A 22,843-nucleotide genomic window follows, 5' to 3' on the forward strand; every position below is an offset into this window, starting at 1 on the left:
GAGTTCGTATGAAGTGCAACAGGTGTGGACACATATTTCATTACCGTTTTTTGTTCTCATGCTTGCACCAGAATACATCATTGCAAAGAAAACCTTCATCTAGAGGTTAGTAATGGCATGATGATATTTTATTACATATATATGAGCAGATCATTTTTCAATTTATATCAACATTGCACATTATTACGATAAATAACATTTCATAATTTTAATTACCAACATAATCATAAGTACAAAAAAACGATACCGTTGAGATTGCATAATGTCAGATATGAATATACTAGTCAACTCTGAATGGGACAGCCCTTCAGTATGTATAACTGTCAGTAACATCTCTAGTTTGGACATTTTGGAGCGCTTAATTTGAGACAACAAATATGTCGCACTAAAACGATTCATCCCAACAGTTTATCTAACATATAGATTGGCACACAATAAAATTCTAACCGGATACGTAAAACAGACTTACACATCCGGGTTATCAAAGTATGCCGTAAAAGAGGGGAAAAATCATCAAACACCGTAATATAAATAGCTTGCAAAATATGTTTGCAAATAGTCAGCCAATACTGCTAGCATGATTTCAGATCAATACTTGCCAAAGGCAGTGTCATTTCAAATTGTGAATGTATTTTTTGAAATACATGTCTAAATTCTCCAGACAAAGTGAACAAACAACACATGTATAGCTACACTACAGAGGAACACATCTTAGGTCATCCTTTTGACTGGTGAGCTTTGCTTTAAGAAGCTTTCTTTGCGGAATTTAATTGTCAAAATCTGTGATATTTTATCACCTTTGCATCGTTAGCAATGAATTTACAAAATGTCCAAAGATGCAGAAAAACGCCATCAAAAAGACCGAGTTCCGGGGCGCCATATTGTGGAACTCTTCACTTCCCTGGGGGGCCACGTGAATGCCCCCATTTGTACCCGATCGATAGGGGACCGTGGAGGGGGCGGGGTCTACCGGAGACTGGCGGGTTTGAGATTCAGTGACACACTTCTCTTTTCCTGAAAGAAAAAAAAACAAAAAATGTTTTAATTACTTCTTTGTAACAAAAGCAGCGAGTTGAATTTATATAGGCAGCAAGGACTGCGTTCAAGATCATAGCAGTCAAGTAGGGCTACGTAACTGAACGGTATCCCAGCCGCTATATACGTAGATATTCGTAGCCTAAATATTTTATGCTAAGCATCAAATTTAAGATGGCCATCTTAGTTACCACTTTCATGTAACAAACATGAAATCTATTTACTTAGTAATAATTTGTTCATTCTTTAAGATATAATAGATTTTAACATGTATATTTCCGCTTGAAATTAACAACTTATGTCGATGTAATTAGTCTTTAGTTGAATATTTCCAACTTCAAATCTGAAATCTAGCGGCTATCCTAGCGGTCCGTTAAATAGACCTAGAAAATCCTAGATATCTACGAACTAGCGGCTAGGCTACCTGCTACGATCTTGAAACGCAGCCCAGCATTCGAGAAAAACGAATAAAAAAACAACCACCCACCCGCCCTCAAATCAGACGATGCAAATCAGAGTACTTCAATGTCTTTTTGAAAAAAAACTAGACCTTACATGTATATCTAAATATCCAAGTTAAAGTACTAAGATATCAATTGGAACTCATTAGAATATACCAATCAAAGGACTAAGGTATCATTTTGACAAATAACAAAATCTACTGGATGCATGCACTTTGCAAACACCAATATATCTATTTTTAAAACAGCCTGGTCAGTAAGATGCCTCTGCTCTGCTCTGCAGTGTCAGAGGAATTTTAACTGACAAAACAACTAGTAAAAAAACAGAGGTTTCTTTTGTGCTTCCTATTTAATTACCCCATATCAATTTTCTGAAAAATAGTAGTGAATAATGTAGCAGTGGTTGAACATTCCAGAAACCTCATTACTGGCCACATTAATCATAAAGGATAATTTAGCTGCTTCTTAATTACAAAAAATGAACGAAGAGCAATTACAGCAAAAGCAAAGCAAGAGAATGCATCGTTTCTTGGCTTCTGTTTTTACTAAGTTTAGTTACCAAATTGAACATTTTAAAAACCAATTTTTCTGATGCAACTTATGTTGTCAAAAGATGGTAGAGAAGTTTGATAAAAGTGACAAATATTTGCAACAACATGTAATTTGATGTTAGGATTTTTCGGGTGATGATTGGCCCATACGACGAAAATAAAAAATTTAAAAATCTACGAAAACATTTTCATTCAAAAGGATACTATATACAGAAAACCCGGCTTTTGCGAATATGATATTAATGAAATATTAAAAGAAATTCCCCATTAATGTTTTTTCAATTTTATTTTGTAGCTACACTGTAAAACTATTCATAACAATTGTTGATTAGCAGGTAAACAATTCCACGCCACCACAGAAGGTAATTCATATTCATAACTTTTGAAATTATATCTTTAAAAAAAAAACTGTTTGAAATTTATGACGATGAAAAGATTAAGATTTTTCTTTTTCTTAATTGCGCTTTCGTCTCAATCTTCTTAAAAAGTTCAAAAGACGAAAATAAAGATATTTAAGTCTACGGGACACTGTCAGACAATTTCGAAAAATTGGTTTTCCGGACGATACACTAGTAACAAACGACTGAATCAGCTTTTTCTTAGAAAAAAACAACTTATTTTCGTGAAGAGAACGTACGCCTACAAATTGCGCGTACATAGACACACGAGTGCCGTTGATGTGCTAAAATAGGATTGGCTAAATTTTACAACGTAACAGTTCAAGAGCAATACAGGGACAGACCTAAGTACATGTAATAGCAGTACTTGTATCTTCTTTTTATAAGCATCAATATGAAATAAATTTTGGTACAAATCATAGACTTTCACTACGCAATGGAATTCACTTTCAAATGTTTAACTTTTACATGTTCATGGATATATTAGCAACAACAAATTGATAAAATTAAGGACATTTATAAACCCAGACCGATACTTAATACTGGTATTTTAATTTTTATTGAGTTGAAAAAATGATTCTATAATATCTAAATGTCAAGAAGCATATTAATAGTAACGAAAAACAACAACAAAAACAAAAGATGTTCGTTAAGTTATACAATTTTTAAATGTCTAATTTCGTCCTCTGAGCAAATTTATTGTCTCCAGATTTTTTTGTCATTAAATTAATAAAAACAATAACCACTCGAAGTGCAAACATAAAAGCAAATAGAGGTTAAATCAAAATTTTTCTTTGAAAGTCGTCAATCTTGCTGATATTGGGCACCGTAACCACATGTCTCTTTATTCAGCGCAGTAAAGAAGTGAACAACAAAAGTTTCAGAGAAAAATGAATAACCGAAAAAGAATGAAAAGACTGCCAAAAAGCGACCAGGTTCATAAACATATAGATGAGGCGCTGTCTATTGGTGTTCCTATTACGTAAACGAGTGAAATTAATCATTCTTTGTAAGGCAATAAAATTCAAAAAGAGACATAGCTACTTCCGGTTTTGTGGTTAAACATGGACCGCATTTCCATACATCTAGGTGAAGTGGTTGTTTACAAGGGAGAGCGCAAAGGGAGTGAGAAACGCGGTGATTTATACCTCTGCTAATAAAACACCGAGCTGATTTTCAATGCAATGCAAATAGATAAATTGATAATTCATTCAGGCTGAGTGAATGAATTTTTTGTTGTTTTTTGTGTTTTCTTTTGACATTAACATTAAAGCATTGTTCAGTTTGAAATTGGAAACATTTTTAGATCAAACAATGCGAAACAAGATGTCACCGATTTATCATTATTATCAAATGTATTCTTTTTATCTTGATATATGTCGATTTGTTACATTGAACTTTGCAATTCAAAGAATTCAATTAACTATAACAATCTGATTCTTACAGATTGTTTTGATTTTCTAATCTCCAAAAAATGGACATTTATATAGGACATTCATTTGTATTTTTATTGTGATCTTATATGCTTACTTATCTGTTGATTTGTAAATGGAGTATTCTATTTTTACAATGAAACAATCGCCAACCACTGATCTACGTCTAAAAGTCTTCATTTAAAAGGGGCCTCGACACCCTGTGACTTATACTTTTTGTGACAGTAAGTCCCAGCATAACTATTTATATTACCACAATTGGGTGTCCGTCCTCTAGCGCAGTGGGTATTGTTTCGTTCTACTGAACCGCAGATTCCAACTTCGAATCCAGCAGGAACTTTTGTTTTTATGAATAGCGATACACCCCCTCCTCCCCCCCCCCCCCAAAAAAAAATTAAATAGTTTTTCGTCATTTTCACTTCGAATGCATTCTAGAATTAAATATCTTAAGGAGTATAGAAGTTTGGGCTTGCATGAAAAATTTGTTATTCCAAAGGTATGTAGGACTCTAATAAAGCAACATTTATATGTATATTTGTCATTCACCGAGGGTTATGGTAGCGGGCCCTGCTTTAATTGTGACTTTTTTCCGTCCCAAGGTTTATTTTGTCTTAGCAAGCATAGAATTATAATGATATCAGCATGTTTGAATATTGATGTGACTTTAGTTTATTCTGCCCAAATGTCTCGCGTACCTATTTTCGGCAATGAGTAAGAGTATGAAACAGTGTGTTCAGCAGATTAATCTCGAATGGAATAAAATTTGGAACAACGGTTGCAAAGAAAGAACGAGCTGGCTTTAAGTATAATATGAATAACAAATAAGATGAAAGTCCACAGAAAATACAATTTACAAAAACAGGGGTTTATACAGCACCTGATCTATACTTGGCTACCTTTATGGCTAACTACTGAATACTAGTATATATATTGGGATTCGAACTTTTAATACGTTAATGATGGTGTAACGCAAATAATATGACATACATATGACATGCAATATGAAATAAAACATGAGTTATCATGCATTATAATTTGGTTTTCAGAAACAATCCACTTTAGATATGAAACACAACCCTTGAAATCAATAAGTCACATCTTAGTGAGTACAAATTTAAAGGTAACCAAATGTAATGTCTGCCGAATCGAAGATCTCCGGGAAAATTCAAGTTAGCAGTCTCGTAGAGCTAAAATTCTGCAATCACAAATGGTGTACCTCAACAAACAATTTACCTCTTTGATTCTGCAGATACAATTGTACAATAATCTGCGATGATTTGGGTATTATTATTGTGGACTTTAATATTACTCTTCCATCATGAATACTGATAACATAATACATATGTAGATATAATTTCTGCAAATTAAGGTACATTGCTTTAGCTTGATATATATTATATATATCGACAGTATCATAATAATCTTAAATAGTTTTTACCCTAAACTAATAAATTGATTATTTCCTTTTACACAGTCTTTTTAACTTACACAATCATGTATTTAATGAAAAGAGTCCCAATTTTAAAACCTACGATTCACTGTTTGAAATTTAAAAAAAAAATACGATATTTCTATTAAAAAGAAACTACAAAATTCTTGATATTACTCATATGTGACCTAAACGACAGCTTAAATTTAGATATCTCGACTTCTCGGTGTTAATTGCACGGTGTTCAAAATACAAAAAGTCTGAACAAAACAAACCAATTACCGTGGCCTATCTACGTGACTTTGCTTTTACATTTTTTCTTTTTTGTTGTTGTATTTTTAACATGTTGTGTGTATGTATATTTATATGTATATTTTAATGATATTTTTGTCCTCATGTACCATATGTTTGAAATGCTTTTGAGCGAATAAATGAACTTAACTGAACTGTGGTTTTGTCCTTCATTGGTCATTCACTAATATACTTTTTAGAATAAGTTCAATGGTCATTTATTTATATAAATTTTTAGATATAACGTTCAATTGTCATTTACAAATACACCTTTTAAATAAAGTTCATTGGTTATTTAGATACATACCTTTTAAATAAAGTTCATCAGTTTTTTAATAACATACTTTTTATAATATAGGTTATTGGTCGTTTGGGGATATACTTTTTTTTTAAATAAAGCTTACAATAGGCCATCCTTAAAAAAAATGTTTGTTTGGAATTGCGGCTTGGAGGTTTCATGCCCAAGGAGGGAGGAATGGGATTTTTGAAACTTGAAGTTTAACTAGATAAAACTTTAAAAAAAAATAAAAAATACTATACTAAATAATGTTCTTATTTTTTGCTTATAAAATCTTTTATCAGCGGGGGTATTTCAATGAGGCAGGAGGCAATTCCAAAACAAACAATATTTTATTTTGGCCTTATTGGACACTCACAACTGTACCTTTGAGATAAAGTTCGGCGTCTGACTGCCTATCATGGTGAACCAGCACCCTGGCAAACATCCCACATTGGGGGGTGGGCATCTTAAAGATGATCGGCTGGGGGAACATGTATTCGTACTCAGGGCTCATGGATTTCACCTGAAAGAATTCACGTATAAACAAAAAAGGTTAGTAAACCATTGACGTTTCAGGTAAACGAAAAAGCCCACTTTGTGGTCACACGAGATCTGTGCTAATTGATGCAATAATCGCTGATAATTAAAATCAATAGGGTTTTTCTGATACTGCGCTTGCACGTAATTTATCCTTACATAAAATGTTAATAAATTCAGTGACTGCCAAATATGGAAACGAATTTTTCGCACCGTCCTGAATTAAACATTTATTTTAATATAATCAATATAGAAAAAGACAAAGGAATTGTACGTCTGATTAACATAAATAGCTGCATATTTATTTCTGCTAGGAATGAGTTCTGGTTTCTTTTCCTTTTTTTATTATCATATGAATTTTTTTTTAAGGCTGAGATTTACACTTAACGCAGAATGCATTTGTAAAACTAGAATGTTCAGCCTTTGAAAATGTTACTTCACTAAATCAAATGTTAAACACCTGCGCATGCGTCTTTCAATAATTGACAATCATAAATTTTGAGCAACAAATATCAATTTGTTTATATATGACAGTTAAAAGTGTTTGAAATTAACATTACTAATTTACACAACTTTTGGTAGTTCACGTTGCCTTTGCCTCAGCGTTTTGAAGTGTTGTATTACATGGAATGTTTTACGCCATGTTATGTTCTTCTATTTCAAAAGTCTGAAGTAGATGGTGGTTTGAAGCCGATTTAAGATGGCTCACTGTGTCCTAAATAATTTCTCAAATCAGCAGAAAAACAATTTGATTATGAAAGATAGCATGATGCAAAAAAAGTTAACAAAACAAACAAGTGAAAAAATAAGCAATTTGGGAGGAAGATGTGATTTTCGAAAATTTAATTCAGTAAATATGAACAAAAGCCCAAGGCGGATTTGAACTCGGGATCTGCGGCTTACAAACCCGATACTTCAACCACTGAGCTATGGTAATATCCGATCAAATCGATCAATACAAACAATTTCACAAAACATTTTGATCATCGCTGTGTCTTATAAAGAATAGCCTTGATGTAGTGAATAACCTTAACAATTTACATACAACGTAAAAAAGAAATTGATTGTTAATGCAGCGCATGCTCTTCTCTGGTCTATATTGAATAAAAAGACATAAAGAAACAGATGATCCTTTGTTTCAATGGCCAAGGGTCAAGTACAATAAAGGTCAACAGCTAAAGGTGTTGGGTGCGGAATGTCATTTTTTTTTAAAATTTCAATGTCACAAGTTTAAAAAAATAAAAATAAAAAATAAAAACACCCCTTAAACAAAAAAATTAAAACCATTTCATAAACAAATTAAAAGATTAAAAAGAAAACTAAAATTCAAATACATAGTGCATTGTGTTGGAGCCTCCAGTGTATGCATGTCGTGTATTTTGAACTATAATAAGAAAATAAAAAAACCCAATGAATTTTGAAAAACAAATCTTCTAAGAGTCATTTTCTTGTTTGTATAACCCAACATGACATATGCTGTTTGTAAAAATAGGTTAATTTCAAGCCTATTTATTTTGACCCTAGTTATCGGATATCGATATAAAATTAGTATACCGGTTTTCCCGATGGTAAGATAATTGTATGTTTTGCCTCGTGATATGTCATCGAGACTTTAGGGGAAATATATACAGTAATAGATAAAGGAACGGTGGCCGGGGGGGGGGGGGGGGGGGGGGGGGGTGGCCAATCTTATTAAAATCAGACCTTTGATCCGCTCACGAAGGTCGCTACACATGGCGAGTGTAGGATCTTCGTGAGCGGATCAAAGGATCTGATTTTAATCAGCTGGTGATGGTTTCTAATGAATATCTTGCATAAGAAGAGACACAACTCTACGATTTGAAATAGGCTTCACCATGGCAAAAAATACCAGTGAACCGCACCAGCTACAATAATGTTGCAAATAGTCGCAGTAGCACCATAGCCATTTTATACACGGTACACCTACCCAGCAATTGTATTCCTCCTCGCCATCTTTGGATTTTGTGATTAGGTAGGTCTCGTCCATGGAACTTTCGTCGGATATGTATTGTAAGCATTGGTATTCTGTGAAACAGTATAGCAACAAGTTCTTGGTACAACGAATACAACAAATTTCTTAATAAGTATGATTAATATTTACAAGGTCTTTCTATAAATATTTTTTGGGAAAGAAAATCAACCTCTCCGGTACTATTATTTCAAACACAAACTATAAAAATAAAGTTTAAAATTTACATAACTTTGATATATTTTCCAAAAATAATTCCACGACAATAATAAGGTTTTATCGTAAATCAACAAAGCGGAATAACTTTGTATAGAACCATTTTACAATAAAACAATGAACTTTGGGGAGTTTGTGTCAAACGTCTACTTGTACCTTCGAATTATCTACTTAAAGAATAGACATCAAACAATTTCAATATTACAACACTGTACTGTTACAGATATATAATAAAACTAACCACCCCCCCCCCCCCCAAACCCCTATAATCATCCACTGCTAATGTAGTGCTTCTAGGCATTTCTTACGTTTGACCCCGGTTATGCCAAGGCAGTCTTTGCTGCGGAGTGTGAGGGTAGCCACTGTGTTACAGGTGTCTGGGTCCTTGTCAGAGATCATCCCCAGGCACTGCTGGCCTCCGTAGGTCCCGTTAAACTTGAACTGACCCTCAAACCCACAGTACGTCTCTAACAGAAACCCTTCATCATCATCTGTTAGATAAAAAAAATCAAAACCATAATCATTATTTTTTTTCTTTTACCCTGTATGTGTTGCTATAAATAGTATAGCAACTTTTATTTTCCTTTTCCGAATACTTTTTTTAAATCAGGGAATGCTTTAGCACAAGCTACTAGATATATATTAATAGTAGAGCTAATTTTCACTCGAATTCTAGCCACATCTGGACAATTGTATAGTCGGATCTTCCTATATGTGTAAAAATACGAGAAGCATTCGTCGCTCATAGGGTTTAAAAATCGGTTTTTAGAATTATTACACATACCATCGAGCTTATGTTTCAGTAAACTATACCAAGAAAATACATTTCATCTTGAGATTACAGCATTCTTTCATGGAAACATTACATGAGACATATGCTATTTTAATTTGTTATACTTTCATGTTAAATACTGAAATCTGATTGGTTAAGACGCAGTTAATAATATTTACTATTACCCTCAGCGTTAGCAACGCACTTGGCAACGGGTAACATTAAAAAATGTTACATGCGCGAAAATTATGCGCGTACGGTTCGCTGTAGAATTCACGTTATTCCTATATAAAAGCAGTAAAGTTTTCTTAAAAATTTTTAAAAAGACATTCAGTATAACAAAATAAATAGTGCCTGTTTGGGAGGATAACAGTTGAAATTGACACCCCTCGAAAACCATTGTCAACCTCCGCTTCGCGTCGGTTGACAATGGTTTTCTCGGGGTGTCAATTTCAACTGTTACCCTCCCAAACAGGCACTATTTATATAATATGTCACAATAATATAAAATAACCCCCGTAAAGATGGATGTCTGGTAAACATTCCCAATTAATGGATTAAAAAGAGGATAGGAATCATTATCACTGCGAGAGATCAAAGGCATACGGTGAAGTCAACATTTGCATAGAGGTAATAACATCTATAAATATTATGTAATGGATAGGTATGGAATAGGTATAAGGTTAGGGCCATGTAGTTCACTATCGCGCCATCGAGAGCGATGACGCGATAAAGCGATGATGCAATGACGATGAAGCGATGGTGCGATGACGATGGTGCGATGGCACGATGAAGCGATAGCGATTTAGCCTCGATCGTGCGATACTGAAATATATGGCCTTATACGGATTCCATAGGCAAGTCTTTTCATCAAATGATCCCTGTTGGTTTTTAAATATCCTTGTATTACCTCTACGTACTCCAATAAACAATAAAAAAGATCCACACGGGTAACAAGTTACGTACACTTCACGCTACCTTCAAAACACAGAACCACCAAAGAAAGTAATTATAAGTATTGTTATACTTTCATGTTAAATACTGAAATCTGATTGGTTATGACGCAGTTAATAATATTTACTATTACCCTCAGCGTTAGCAACGCACTTGGCAACGGGTAACATTAAAAAATGTTACATGCGCGAAAATTATGCGCGTACGGTTCGCTGTAGAATTCACGTTATTCCTATATAAAAACAGTAAAATTTTCTTAAAATTTTTTAAAAAGACATTCAGTATAACAAAATAAATAGTACCTGTTTGGGAGGATAACAGTTGAAATTGACACCCCTCGAAAACCATTGTCAACCTCCGCTTCGCGTCGGTTGACAATGGTTTTCTCGGGGTGTCAATTTCAACTGTTACCCTCCCAAACAGGCACTATTTATATACTAGTATATTTGTTTGAATAAATTCACATCGGATTTTCTCTTTGTGGAAAGTATAAAGACATGTTTTCCTCCGTAGGCAGTTCTATATTACTACGTTAATTAATTGGCGTACATATGAGGGTTTTCTTGGCACTGCTCCGGTATGTGTCCATAACGGGATACCCATCATCCTGAAACTGGCAGAGAGTTTCAAATGGCTGGTTTTCTCGAACGCTTGGTCCTGAACACAAACAAAAAGAACTGATTGACATTAACCATCATATAAGTTATCATATAGTGATGAAAATTAACCTTTTTTTTAAATCAAAAATGTATCGAACAGATTAAATGTGTACTTCATGTATTTTCATGAAATGGTCTTTGTTTGAAGAAAAAAATGAAACAACATGCACACATTTTTTTTGTAAATAAGGTGAGCTCAAGAATTGGTAAATCGTGATATTTTTTAAGCCTAGCGTTTTGATTAGGATAATAAAAAAAGTAATATGTATTAAGTAAAAAAAATCCTTAGTACATGTATCTTTTAAAGGAGCGAGACATGCCTATTGTGTAACTGTAAACATATGTTAAGCAATAACATGTGTCATGACCTTTTATAAAAAATGTTCCATATTATTGTTGTCTGACATTCACAACTGAACTTAAAATTGTTCAGCAATAACATGAGTCATAACTTTTTATAAAAATTCCTATCATGTTGTTGTCTGACAAGAAAGCTCAATTTAATAGTTTAAATACGGCATCGGATTCATGAGTTCCGCTCTGGAATATATTCTCTAAAGCATTAATTTCCAAACATTGTAAAATAAAAAAAATACCAAAACAGGGGTTATATACATTTATTACCCGGTATGTATGTAATATTATTTTTATATATATCTAAATTTTACATATTCCATCTTCCATTTAGGCTTTCAATGTCAAACCAACTGTATTTTTCCAAATTTGTCATACGTTAGGGTTTTACTTACCTATTCTGTATCGAATGATATTGTTGCCAAGCCTTTCTAATTCTATGCAAGAATATCGTTTCGAACTGAAAATTGAAATACCTTTTGCATAAACACATCCTGTAAACTCACAGGCACCCGACGTTATAAATTTTTGTCATGATAAAAATAAATACTTTATTCGGTATATATATGGTATTTATTTTTATTATGACAAAAATTTATAACCTGACGTAATAATTTTTTGTCATGATAAAAATTAATACCCTATCAGGTATAGGGTATTTATTTTTATTATGACAAAAATTTATAACGTCAGGTATCTGTGTGTAAACTATGAAAAACATGTATTAATAATTTCAATAGATATGAGACAAACAAGGTCTACGTGTACAGAAGTGTGTAAGTTTTCTGTTCATATTTTCTATCAAAGATAAAGAGGTCTGCAATTAGGTATGGAGGTGGCCAAAGATTAACAGAAATTAACTAAGATTCTACGAAGAAGAAAAATAAACATAAATTTATAAGACAAAAGAAATCTTCTCCTCAATTATGATGGTGTTTACTGATTACTTTATGATTGTGAATGCCATGACGGGTCATAAATGATTTATATTCTGCAAGCAGATATTCCTTTAAGGGCATAGAGCTCCGTTTTCAAAGGTCGATATGAAGGAAAAGCCTGTGTTCTATGTTGTAAACAAATACATTAGTCGTTAAAAATAAGTTTTTTTATGTTCCAAACCACCTGTTGTTTTATTGAACAAACATGTGAAGGGAAGGTCAATGATTGAGGATGGCAAAAAGGAATATCAAGGTTAAAATTAACGGATAGCTGTTAGTGTCTCTCTCTCTCTCTCTCTCTCTCTCTCTCTCTCTCTCTCACACACACACACACACGTACCATCCATTATTGTGAGCTGTCGTCACTGTGTATTGATGCACGTCTGGTGTCGTCTGGTAACACTCGAACGCACCCATCTCAGAAAAGACTACATGGGACGAATTAATCGTAACTCTCTCAAAGCGATCTCGGTCTATAAGTTTCCATCTAGCATTCAATTTAGATTCAAACGAACAAGTCTTCCGTACTGCTGCACTATTGTCTGCAAAAATAGTCATATGTTACATTTTTTGCAACACTAAACTGTTTTTGTGTTGATTGGTCACATATAAATATTTTAACTAACAACTAATTATGAAGGAGGTTCAACAAATGATATAAATAAATTTAACAAATTTACACATTGTAATAAAAATGTATCAAAATGGGTACTACTGACTTTCCTTACACTCCCTTCTTTTTATTTCTTTATTGATTATTTGTTCTCCCCCCCCCCCCCCCTCCCTCCCACTCCCTCCCCCCCAAACTTTCCATTTTTTTCGACTTTGTTATCAATTTTTGTTTTGTTTTTATTAGCTGTTTTTGCTTTTCTTTCTCATTTTTTCTTTACACTACATATACTTTTTTTATTTTCAACCTTAGCAATTAACAATTATTTTTCTATTTTTTTTTTCATTTTCCTATCATAAGCTATTTGTTTTGTTTATTTTTTTGCACTGTACCTCCTTCCAATGCTATTTATAATGTTAATCTATTGTACAAAATTCAGTTGCAATATATATATATATATAGATATATATATATATATATATATATATATATACATGTATATATATCTTTCTTATATAAAGTTATATAATTACTCATATTATACCTTGACTACAAGAGAGAACATAATTAGCATTATGCCTGCTGTTCAATCCATTTCAATGTATATATACTTGAATAAAATACTTCTTAAATTAAAAACAAATAATTTTAGCCATAAACTATAATATCACTGATTTAGTAGAGAAAAAATCCAGGTTTTATTTTAATTTTAGTTTGAAGTTTTGTTTTCTTATATCTTAATACAGGGTTCTTAATTCATCTCAAGAAATAATAAAGTCTAGAAATGAGCATGAATGCTACACCAGTGAATGAATCAAAGTACTAATTGTACTGAAAGTGTGTTGAGCATGTACATAGTTATAAATTTAACAACGAAAATCCGTTATGGCATAAATGTACATCAAGCCCTTTAATGGGGTGTACCTCCCTTGGTGTGCTTACCACATTCTCCACAGGTCTTAAGACAGTGTTCATAAAATCCATTCTGGGAATGTTCACATATTCCGGAATCCTTCAGTTTACTGCATTCTTCTTCGTTGTCATCTTCACAAATTGCATTATCTATACAAGTAGTACAAGAATATTATTTTAAAAAAATAAAGAATGAGAATTCAAAACTTGTATAAAATTTTTGTCAATGAATAAATGATTTTTATTTTTTTTACATCATGATACTCTGAATGTAAGATCAAATAGCTCTTTATTATCAAAAATTAGTATCTAGATTCCGTGAGGAGCATGTATAAAAACATAGAATGGTTTCCAAGATGTATTATACTTTTCCAAACGGATCCTGAATTATTACTTGCTTTTTCGTCGTCATATAATAATTTTCTTTTTTGGTGTACAATGCCCCAATATCTACATTTCTTTTTTATCCCAATTTTATATTGTTTATCATTGTAATTGTTTAAAAGTCTCAAATCATTTATTCTTTTATAACCAAATATTATACAAGGGATTTGTTTTCATAAGATATATCACTAATTCAATTATAACAAATTATATAAAGTCTCAAAATAATTTTGAATTAATGAACAGAGTGCCACAAAATCTGCATCACTAAACAAAGCCTACTTTTTCTTCTTATCTTCAGCTTGAAGTAGTTGATTCCGGCAGGTGGCCTTCCATCCCAATCAGTTGGACATATAACACTGACGTATAGGAAAGCTTCAAAATCAGTGCCAAAAACAGTGGGAAAACGCTGAAAAAGAAAATATTTTCGCCATCAAAAGGTGGAATAGCAAAAACCAGTTCAAAACGCTGAAAAAAGGAAATATTCCAACCATCAAAAGGTGGAATAGGAAAAAAAAACGAGATAAAACGCTGAAAAAGGAATTACTTTAATTATCAAAAAGTGGAATAGCAAAGTTTATTTCAAATTTATTGATCCAGATTATATATAATTGTAATAAGTTGCTATTAGATTCGCCTCAACTGCCTATGTTACAAAATATTTAATAGAAACATTTTTTTAATCAGATTGAAACTATCTAACTTTGATTCCTTACAAGACAAAACTGGGGTTCGTTGTGGTAATTAGACTCTGTCTTGGCAGACACGATCATGTACGTATACGGCCCATCCTGCCATCCGGCCCAGCAGTACAGAGGCGTAACTAAAACGTGCAATGTTAAACAATTAATAATAAAGAAACCATCCAATTCTACACACAAGTTGATGCTTTTTTTTATTGTTGTCTACTTATTCTTATACAAATATCTGGGTTTTTTTACTTCTTAAATGCGTGTAAGTGATTCATTGTGCTGATTTAATACTCACTATGACTGGTGTTGGAGAACGGATTACAGGAGCTCTTGGTAGGGGGGATAAAACTGATACCCTCACCCTTGCTGCACTCTACTTCTAGGGAGGAATTCCTCCATTCATTCTCACAGGTATCCTGGAAATTAAAAGATCTCATAAACACGAGGATTGAAAGTATTACTGATTTCCCTTATTAGGTCACTTATGTCACTAGGGTGACCTAATTGATATCTGTTTTTGTCCGTCGTCGTTCGTCGTTTGTTGTACGCCGGTCGTAAACTTTTGAACATTTTTAGCTTCTTCTTTGGAACCACTGAACCAATTTCAACCAAACTTGGCTTATAGTATCTATTGGTAAAGGGGAGTAAAATTGTGAAATTAATGTAAAATATGTGAACTTTAGAAAATCATTTTGAAATTCTTAATTGTTCAAAACGCCATAGCAACGGCTATTTGGTTTGCTAAGCTGCAGCTTCAACTAATATTATATAAAATTTGTGAACATGTTTGGTCATTCCAATCAATTTATTTTGAAGCATCTTGTTACAGGTATGGGTTAAAATTTTTAAAATATGCAGATTTTTGTGATTTTAGTTGTTGTTACCACAGCAACAGATTTCAATTTATGTATATATTATTATTATCTTTGCCAAAATAAAAACTATAGGTCAAGTTTTTTTCATAAAAACTTTTTATGTCTGAGTTAAAGGAAAAAATGTTATTTTCAGAGTGTTGTTTAGCTACCATGGTAAGAATTTTTTTAACTATTCATCTGCCCATGAATAATTTTCATTTCTCCATAAATACGGCTTAAAACGGCTATTTTACAATCGTTCACCTCTGTAACCATGACAGCCGGTCCCCATAGCAACCGTTTAAGGTTGTCTTGCATCTTTTTTTTTTTTTTTTTTTACTTAAGGGTATCAAAATTCGAAATATGAAGAAAATCGGTGACTATGCGTGGCCACCAAACTTTGATATTTACAGAGAATTTATCTTTAACTTTAAAATAATAACCAAATCAAGTTTATATAATATATTTTTCATATTATTACTCAAGATATTGCAGGCTTACCACATCTTACTGACGCAATTAATTATCACGGTAAATTGTAAATTAAAACAAATAGACTTTAATAAAATGAACCATATTTATTTTATTTAGTTTGATGGAGGCATCTGAGTAAGATTGTTACATAAAACACACAATGAAGATAATCAAGGTTTAATTAATGATGCAAGTAATCTATATATTCAATTAATTTTGTAAAGCAAAAGGCTCGTGGTTTACAAATTAACCATCAGATCTATCTAAAATTTTAGGATATGATGTGTTGACCTATTCATTCTCATTAAACAAATCCGTAAATTTAAACTTTCAAATTTGGGTTTTCTTCCCAGATTCTTATATAGAGCTCTTCTTGTAAAGGAGATCAATACAGTCTAAAAATGGCCATCGACCATCGGGCCCTCTTAAAACAAGTAGACTTTTTCTTCATGACAGAATGAAGAAATAGCTTACTTTGTCTCTCCTTGAACGAAATATTGCATTTATAGCATCAGTTTATCAATTGGTTATTGCAAGACTATATAAATGAGTAAGTTGGCCTATAATTGTATCCCAGTAAAAAATAGTCGCCAAACATTAAGTTGAATTTGATTGACAATACTCTAATTTTACAAACATAAGGTAGGTCGCGATATTCTTTTTTAACTTACAGTAGAATAAGAAATTCTGAATACTGCAAAGAATGTTCTTACACTATAAAACGTGTTGATTATTATATTAATACAAAACAAGAGCAAAAATGCATAATGCATTTTTTTAAGCGTTTATTTTAAACACTTTAGTAAAATGTAAATGTGTCTTATACCCACCTTCATGGTAAGGCCACTGATAACTCGGAGGGAAAACCCGCCAGAAATAGGGCAGATATAGGGAGACGGTTCCCACGTGGCTACAATAATAGAAAGACGTGTTCGCATTGAATTCAAATACATGTATATGTGGTTGATGTCAAGGCAGATAAAAAAAAGTTTATCAATTGAAACAGAATGCGGTTTTGCAAAACTTGTTTCTACGTCCCCTTTTTAAGACAAAGTTCCTACTTTTTAGATGTTACAAAAAGAAGGTAAAGTTTCTTAATCAAGTTCCTTTTCCCATAGCGTTTGACTTTAAAGTTCATGTATTTTTCATTTCATACGTATCTACTAGTATTACCAAGCCACGGCCATGCGTCGTTTTCCATTTTGACGTCATTGCACAATTCGGGAACATTTCTATCTCGAAGAGGCCCTGAAACAGAAAGCGTATGGAACACTTTATAAAGCTGAGGAAAATATACTCGATTGGTTTTATCTTTCGTCACACGACTGTTCAATATTTGAAATAAGAAACAATTTAATGCTGGGGAGTCCCATGTTAACCACTTCCATTGTCTTATACATGTACATTGTCTAATAAAAGCAACCATTAAAATCTATAGGCCTATAGGCAAGAGAATCGTTGATGCTCAATTTGGGGAAAATTACAATGTGAAGATATTGATGTTTAGAACTTTAAACTGTGAATATAAGGGTTATAATAAAATTAACTTGAAAATATCACATCAAAAATTCAGTTAATCAGGAACAGTTGCAATAATTTGAAAATTTTAATTAGATATATGTGTTATATAAAAGTTTTTTGTTTTCTTTTGGGATATGTAGCACTGCATGTAAATGTAACCATGCACATGCAGTGTGGGCAACAGAGCTTCTTTTATAAAAGTTAAAAGTAAGTGAAACAAAGCCTCCAGAGATTGGGATAAATAAGGAGTCGCATTTAGTCCTTTCCTGAACCCCTCTGAAATGTCACCATGGTCTCTCGAGCCCGTCCCTTGTCGGTAGAACTTTTTAACAATTGTGCTTTTGCATTTCTGGATCAATAGATGATCTAATTACGACGGATTAATCGCGTTGAAGTCCTACACAGAATCGTCAGGAGTTGAAACCTTTGGAGAATCTTGCTACACTTAATAAGTCGTCTACCAGTTCCTTTCTAGTGTCTTGGGATTCCTGAACACACCTAAACTAGTTTGTGATCAAGGATTTCGTTTCTTCGATATCTTCGTGTAAGATTTTTTCATTTCTTTTCAGATTAATTAAAACCCGAAGGCAGACAAAATACTATAAAAAATTAGCGGAAACGTTAAAATTATACGATAGCTTCATGCACTTATAAATGGAATCCTAGTTGTTGGGATATGGATAATTTGGGCTTATATGGGGCCGTTTTATTTTCTCTAAATCTTGTTTTTCTTTTGCATACGAAATTGCAATTTTAAAACTCTTTCTTTTTTCTTCCCCATTTTCTTTTTTATACCGTGTATATATTTTTAAAGATACATATATTATGTGCAATTTTTACCCAGCACTAAATTGCACCACCTTCCTTTCATATTAAATGTCTGTATTTACCTTTCCTGATGGTGACCACATTATTTCCTCTCCTCTGAAACGACACACAGACATACTTGGTCCTGTAATGTTGAATATAGTCACAAATTTATTGTATACTTTGTAATACTGACAAACTTTTATTGTCATTCGCATACTGATATTTTCTACAAAGTTACAATACATCTAGAAGACTACATTGTTCCAAGTGCAGATGTCATAAAGTAAAATAACTTTCTATAGGCATTATGGCATCCTATAGATAATTTTCAGGATTGACATCGAGGAGGTTATGAATTAAGAAGCAAAAGAATTGATACAATTTAAAAGAGGGTTAACAAAAAATAAAGGATAAGTAAGTGCATGAACGTAGAGGGTAGATAAATTAATTAAATATGAAAGCTCTGTTATCCTTTTTTTTCAAATTGTTTCTCTATACCCCCGCCTGATGGATTCATCTGACACGAATTGGTTAGTTTAGCATTTAATTTCCTGTGTTTACACCATGTGAAAGGGATGGGTATGGAAGTATCTAATTGGAAAAGAGACTTTCCCGTACTTCACACCAAATTAGAGTGCCAACTATTCATTAACAAAAAAAGCTAATTTGGATTTGCGCTAGCAACTAGCTGAGAGAGAGAGAGAGAGAGAGAGAGAGAGAGAGAGGAGAGAGAGAGAGAGAGAGAGAGAGAGAGAGAGAGAGAGAGTATGTATATCAACGACATGGGTTGGACGTTCCTTTAATATAATAAACATACACTGACACAATGACACGGAGAATTTCATATTTTACATATATTTTTACGCTATTTAGCTTTAGATTCTTTAAAAAATGGACGTAAATTTCATTTTTGAAGATTCTTATGAAGAAAAAAAATGGTGAATAGCCCGGCCAGTCTTGAGATCAGGATGATAGATCAGAGAAAACATACCTAAGTCCGCTGGCTCTTTGACAACAAAGTTAAATTGCTATTCTCTAATGAAATGAACAAAATGGAGAGGCCCAATTCCTCTTTAAATCTCTCTGGCGTACGAGGAGATTTTTTAACTCCGTAAGGTCCTTACCCTGACCACCCCTCCCTGTGGTGCTCCAACAAGCGGTAGGTGTGTAGTCCAGCATTGTCCACCGTCAGACAGGTGCGATTATAGGAAAGCGTGCGCTGACCACATCTCTCTGACCGGGAAATCTTATTGGACAGGCGCCGGGCCTTGGTCTCGCAGCTCCGGGGGAACTCCAACTTGAACTGCCACATGTCGGACCCCGTGACGTAGATCTCGCTCAGCTCCTGTATCTGGGGGTTGGTGCTGATTTGGAACCAGTGGGTCCCGGTCTTCCAAGGCCTCAACAGCCCCGTTTCTTCGTCCTTTGCACTCCTAAGGAATTCGGGGAACGTACATTCTGTCAAGCATTCTGTGAAAAAGTACAAGAAACGGTCAAATTAGTTTTGTACCCTATGAACAAAGCTATGAAATATCTCATAATTTTTGTATGTCTGCTAGTTGGTCAACTCAGTGAAATCATTGTCAAAAACAAAACAGTTGCATAACTTTTCACAGATGAAATCGCGAAAAGTATGTCGGACAAAAAATAATAAAATTTGTAAAAATAAAGAAAAAGTTCAGCGGGTTTGGAGTGTTGCACATGCTCATGTATTCTACTATTGAATATAGATAAGCCATTAAGTAACGGCTATGGAGTCTGAAGAGAATACAGAAAATATTTCAAACTACGAACTCTTCAGTTTTTAATACAAGTCCAACATACCAAGTCAATTGTAACACAAATCTCCTAGGAATGAAAGCTAAGAGACATAACGAAGAAACCCCAAGAGAAAGCGCATATTTATACATGTATATAGGATTTAACGACATGAAGTTACAAAAAACCTTAAGGTAAGGTTTGCGGTTACAGGGAGATAACTCACACATTTTCCCAACTACCCTTTATTTCAGTTATGACGTCAAAATTTATATGACGTCATAATTGATTTCAGTTTTTTTTTTTATTTCGCGGGCTTTTTTAGTATCAATGAAAAAATAAGAGGACACAAGCATTTTATCAATTTCTACGAAAACGAAATCCGCATCATATGGTTTTGAATAGTGCTTTAGAAACATCAGATTACACATATTCTAAGATACGTTTTTCCTGAAATCGGTGGACTTGGAAAGGTTTCAAATAAGATGTTTTCGTTTACATAATAGTAGTCCAAAATTAAGACTGTTGTTGCATTTTATTCTATTTTTAGATAGTTCATCAGAAATTAATAAAAGTGAATCATGATATTAATAGTGATATTATTTTCGAACATTTTAAGCATAAATAACACCCATAATAGTCACATATAAAATGTACATATTTTCACAAAATTGTTTACATTTCATCAAAATGAAAATTGGAAATCATGAACTTTGACCTTTTGTAGTTATAAAACGGGACGGGCAAAATTCATTTGAATTTCATGAGAAAAAAGACTTTAGTATAGTGAACAAAATGGTATGTAACTTTGGTACAACCTCTAAAAAATGCAAGCCGCAAACCTTACCTTAAGGCACATGTACATGTATGTAAATCAACCAATAAAGGGAGATAAATCACATAGAGGATTTTTTCTCGATAATGGATACGCTTCTCAGTATTAGTTCGAATAATTTTGAAAAATTTTAATTTGAATTATTGTGGTTAAACTTAATTAAGGAGGCTTGGGGATCAACACATTACCTACCTAAATTACCTAAAACTTAAAAAAAAAAATTGATTTAGCTGTAAATCTATTATTTCGAACATAGCTTATTGTATATAAAATATTGAGAGGGTTTGAACAAGTTCTCACACCTTACTAGGTTTAAGTTGTAGGATATCATCTATTTTAAGTAGAGAAAAAAATCCTTGATTTTAACTTTTGACTGTTTTTCTATTTCTTTATTCAGAGTTCTTTCCTTAGAAGATTCATAAACTAGAAGTCTTAAACGGTCATAACCACATACAAACCACATACATGTAGTCATCTTAAATAACAAATTAAATGTAGATTTGTGAAAATTATCGATACCAAACAATTCTGTTTGACGAGGTTATTTTTTTGTTCGTGTGGGTTTTATTGAGTAAAAAGTCAAAAGCAAGTAAAATGATACAATACATAAATTAAGTGTTAAATGTAACAAAAATAATGACGGGGAAAATAACTATTCAGTTACAGTTCAGTAGTTATATTTAACGGTATGCATATTACTGCAATTTAAAATATGTAACATTATGCATTCAACTGTCATTGTAACGAAATCTATAAAAGTGTATGGTTAGATAGTAAAAAATGTGATATATATATATATATATATATATATATATATATATATTCTACAGATCATAAATGATATTCTTAGGTCGGTTAACTTGAACACAAGAAATTTTCCTCAATTTAACCTAACAATTCACAGTTTGTTTGACAGATTGTGTTCTGTATTTCAAGAAAAATAATATCATATAAATGATATTTTTCTTGGGTGAATAAATCAAACTTGAATAACATCAGGGTAATGTCATCAATTTTACATTACGATTCACGTTTAAGTTAAAAAGGACGTTGTGTAATTTTGATTTTCGAGATTTTTTTTTTTTTTACAAACGATAAAATCTTTAAAGTGTTCTACAACTGTTACCTAACTAACGAAAAAAACCTATATAACTTATGAAATTAAAAAATAAAACGAAAACCAATTTCAAGACCTAAATAAAAGTAAAAAAAAAATGGAATCAATATACAAGTTTTATAGGAATTAAACCCAGAAAACATTTGTTGGTAAAAAAAAAATACCTAAAACTTTGAACTAAAACAAAGGTTAAGTCTTATTGTCCAAGTAAAAAAGAGTTAAGTCTATAGATCGAATAGATTCATTACATTAGATTTAATCTCAAACAACAGGGCCAATCTTCCAGTCAAAGTGAAAACGGTTCATGCATTAACTTACACTAAGTTATAATTGGAATACCTCAATAAGTACCAAAAAGGTATTGCAAGAATGTAGCCCAGAAACTAGTAGTTAAAGGTATATATGCCGTTTTTAACGACATTTTTGCGATGTTCAATACCAAACCCAAATTTTGCTAGCATGTCATTAACTAGATATATAAAAATGAAGTCTGTAGAGAAATTTGCAATTTTTTGATAAACATTAACAATATACTAGCCATGATTTCAAAATGAATAACGACGATTTACCTATGCATA

At 32.6% G+C, this 22,843-nt stretch overlaps 1 protein-coding gene across 2 annotated transcripts in view; it reads right to left on the reverse strand.

Moving 5' to 3' along the window:
* Positions 1-110: 110 nt before the first annotated feature.
* Positions 111-22,843, reverse strand: part of LOC105320974 (uncharacterized) — a 28,416-nt gene continuing 5,683 nt past the window's right edge. For both annotated transcript variants that reach the window (XM_034444996.2, XM_034444997.2), the window contains exons 3-17: positions 19,680-20,025; positions 18,636-18,697; positions 17,398-17,472; positions 17,055-17,134; positions 15,192-15,312; positions 14,921-15,027; positions 14,487-14,613; positions 13,851-13,970; positions 12,639-12,840; positions 11,756-11,820; positions 10,897-11,004; positions 8,930-9,112; positions 8,364-8,461; positions 6,263-6,401; positions 111-1,014 (exon numbers count right to left, since the gene is read on the reverse strand). In XM_034444996.2, the coding sequence (XP_034300887.2) occupies positions 794-1,014; positions 6,263-6,401; positions 8,364-8,461; positions 8,930-9,112; positions 10,897-11,004; positions 11,756-11,820; positions 12,639-12,840; positions 13,851-13,970; positions 14,487-14,613; positions 14,921-15,027; positions 15,192-15,312; positions 17,055-17,134; positions 17,398-17,472; positions 18,636-18,697; positions 19,680-20,025 (2,054 nt within the window). In that variant the 3' untranslated portion in view covers positions 111-793. The remainder of the gene's footprint in view (positions 1,015-6,262; positions 6,402-8,363; positions 8,462-8,929; positions 9,113-10,896; positions 11,005-11,755; positions 11,821-12,638; positions 12,841-13,850; positions 13,971-14,486; positions 14,614-14,920; positions 15,028-15,191; positions 15,313-17,054; positions 17,135-17,397; positions 17,473-18,635; positions 18,698-19,679; positions 20,026-22,843) is intronic.

This window comes from Magallana gigas, chromosome 2 (genome assembly GCF_963853765.1).
Source record: "Magallana gigas chromosome 2, xbMagGiga1.1, whole genome shotgun sequence".
Taxonomy (NCBI): Eukaryota; Metazoa; Mollusca; class Bivalvia; order Ostreida; family Ostreidae; genus Magallana; species Magallana gigas.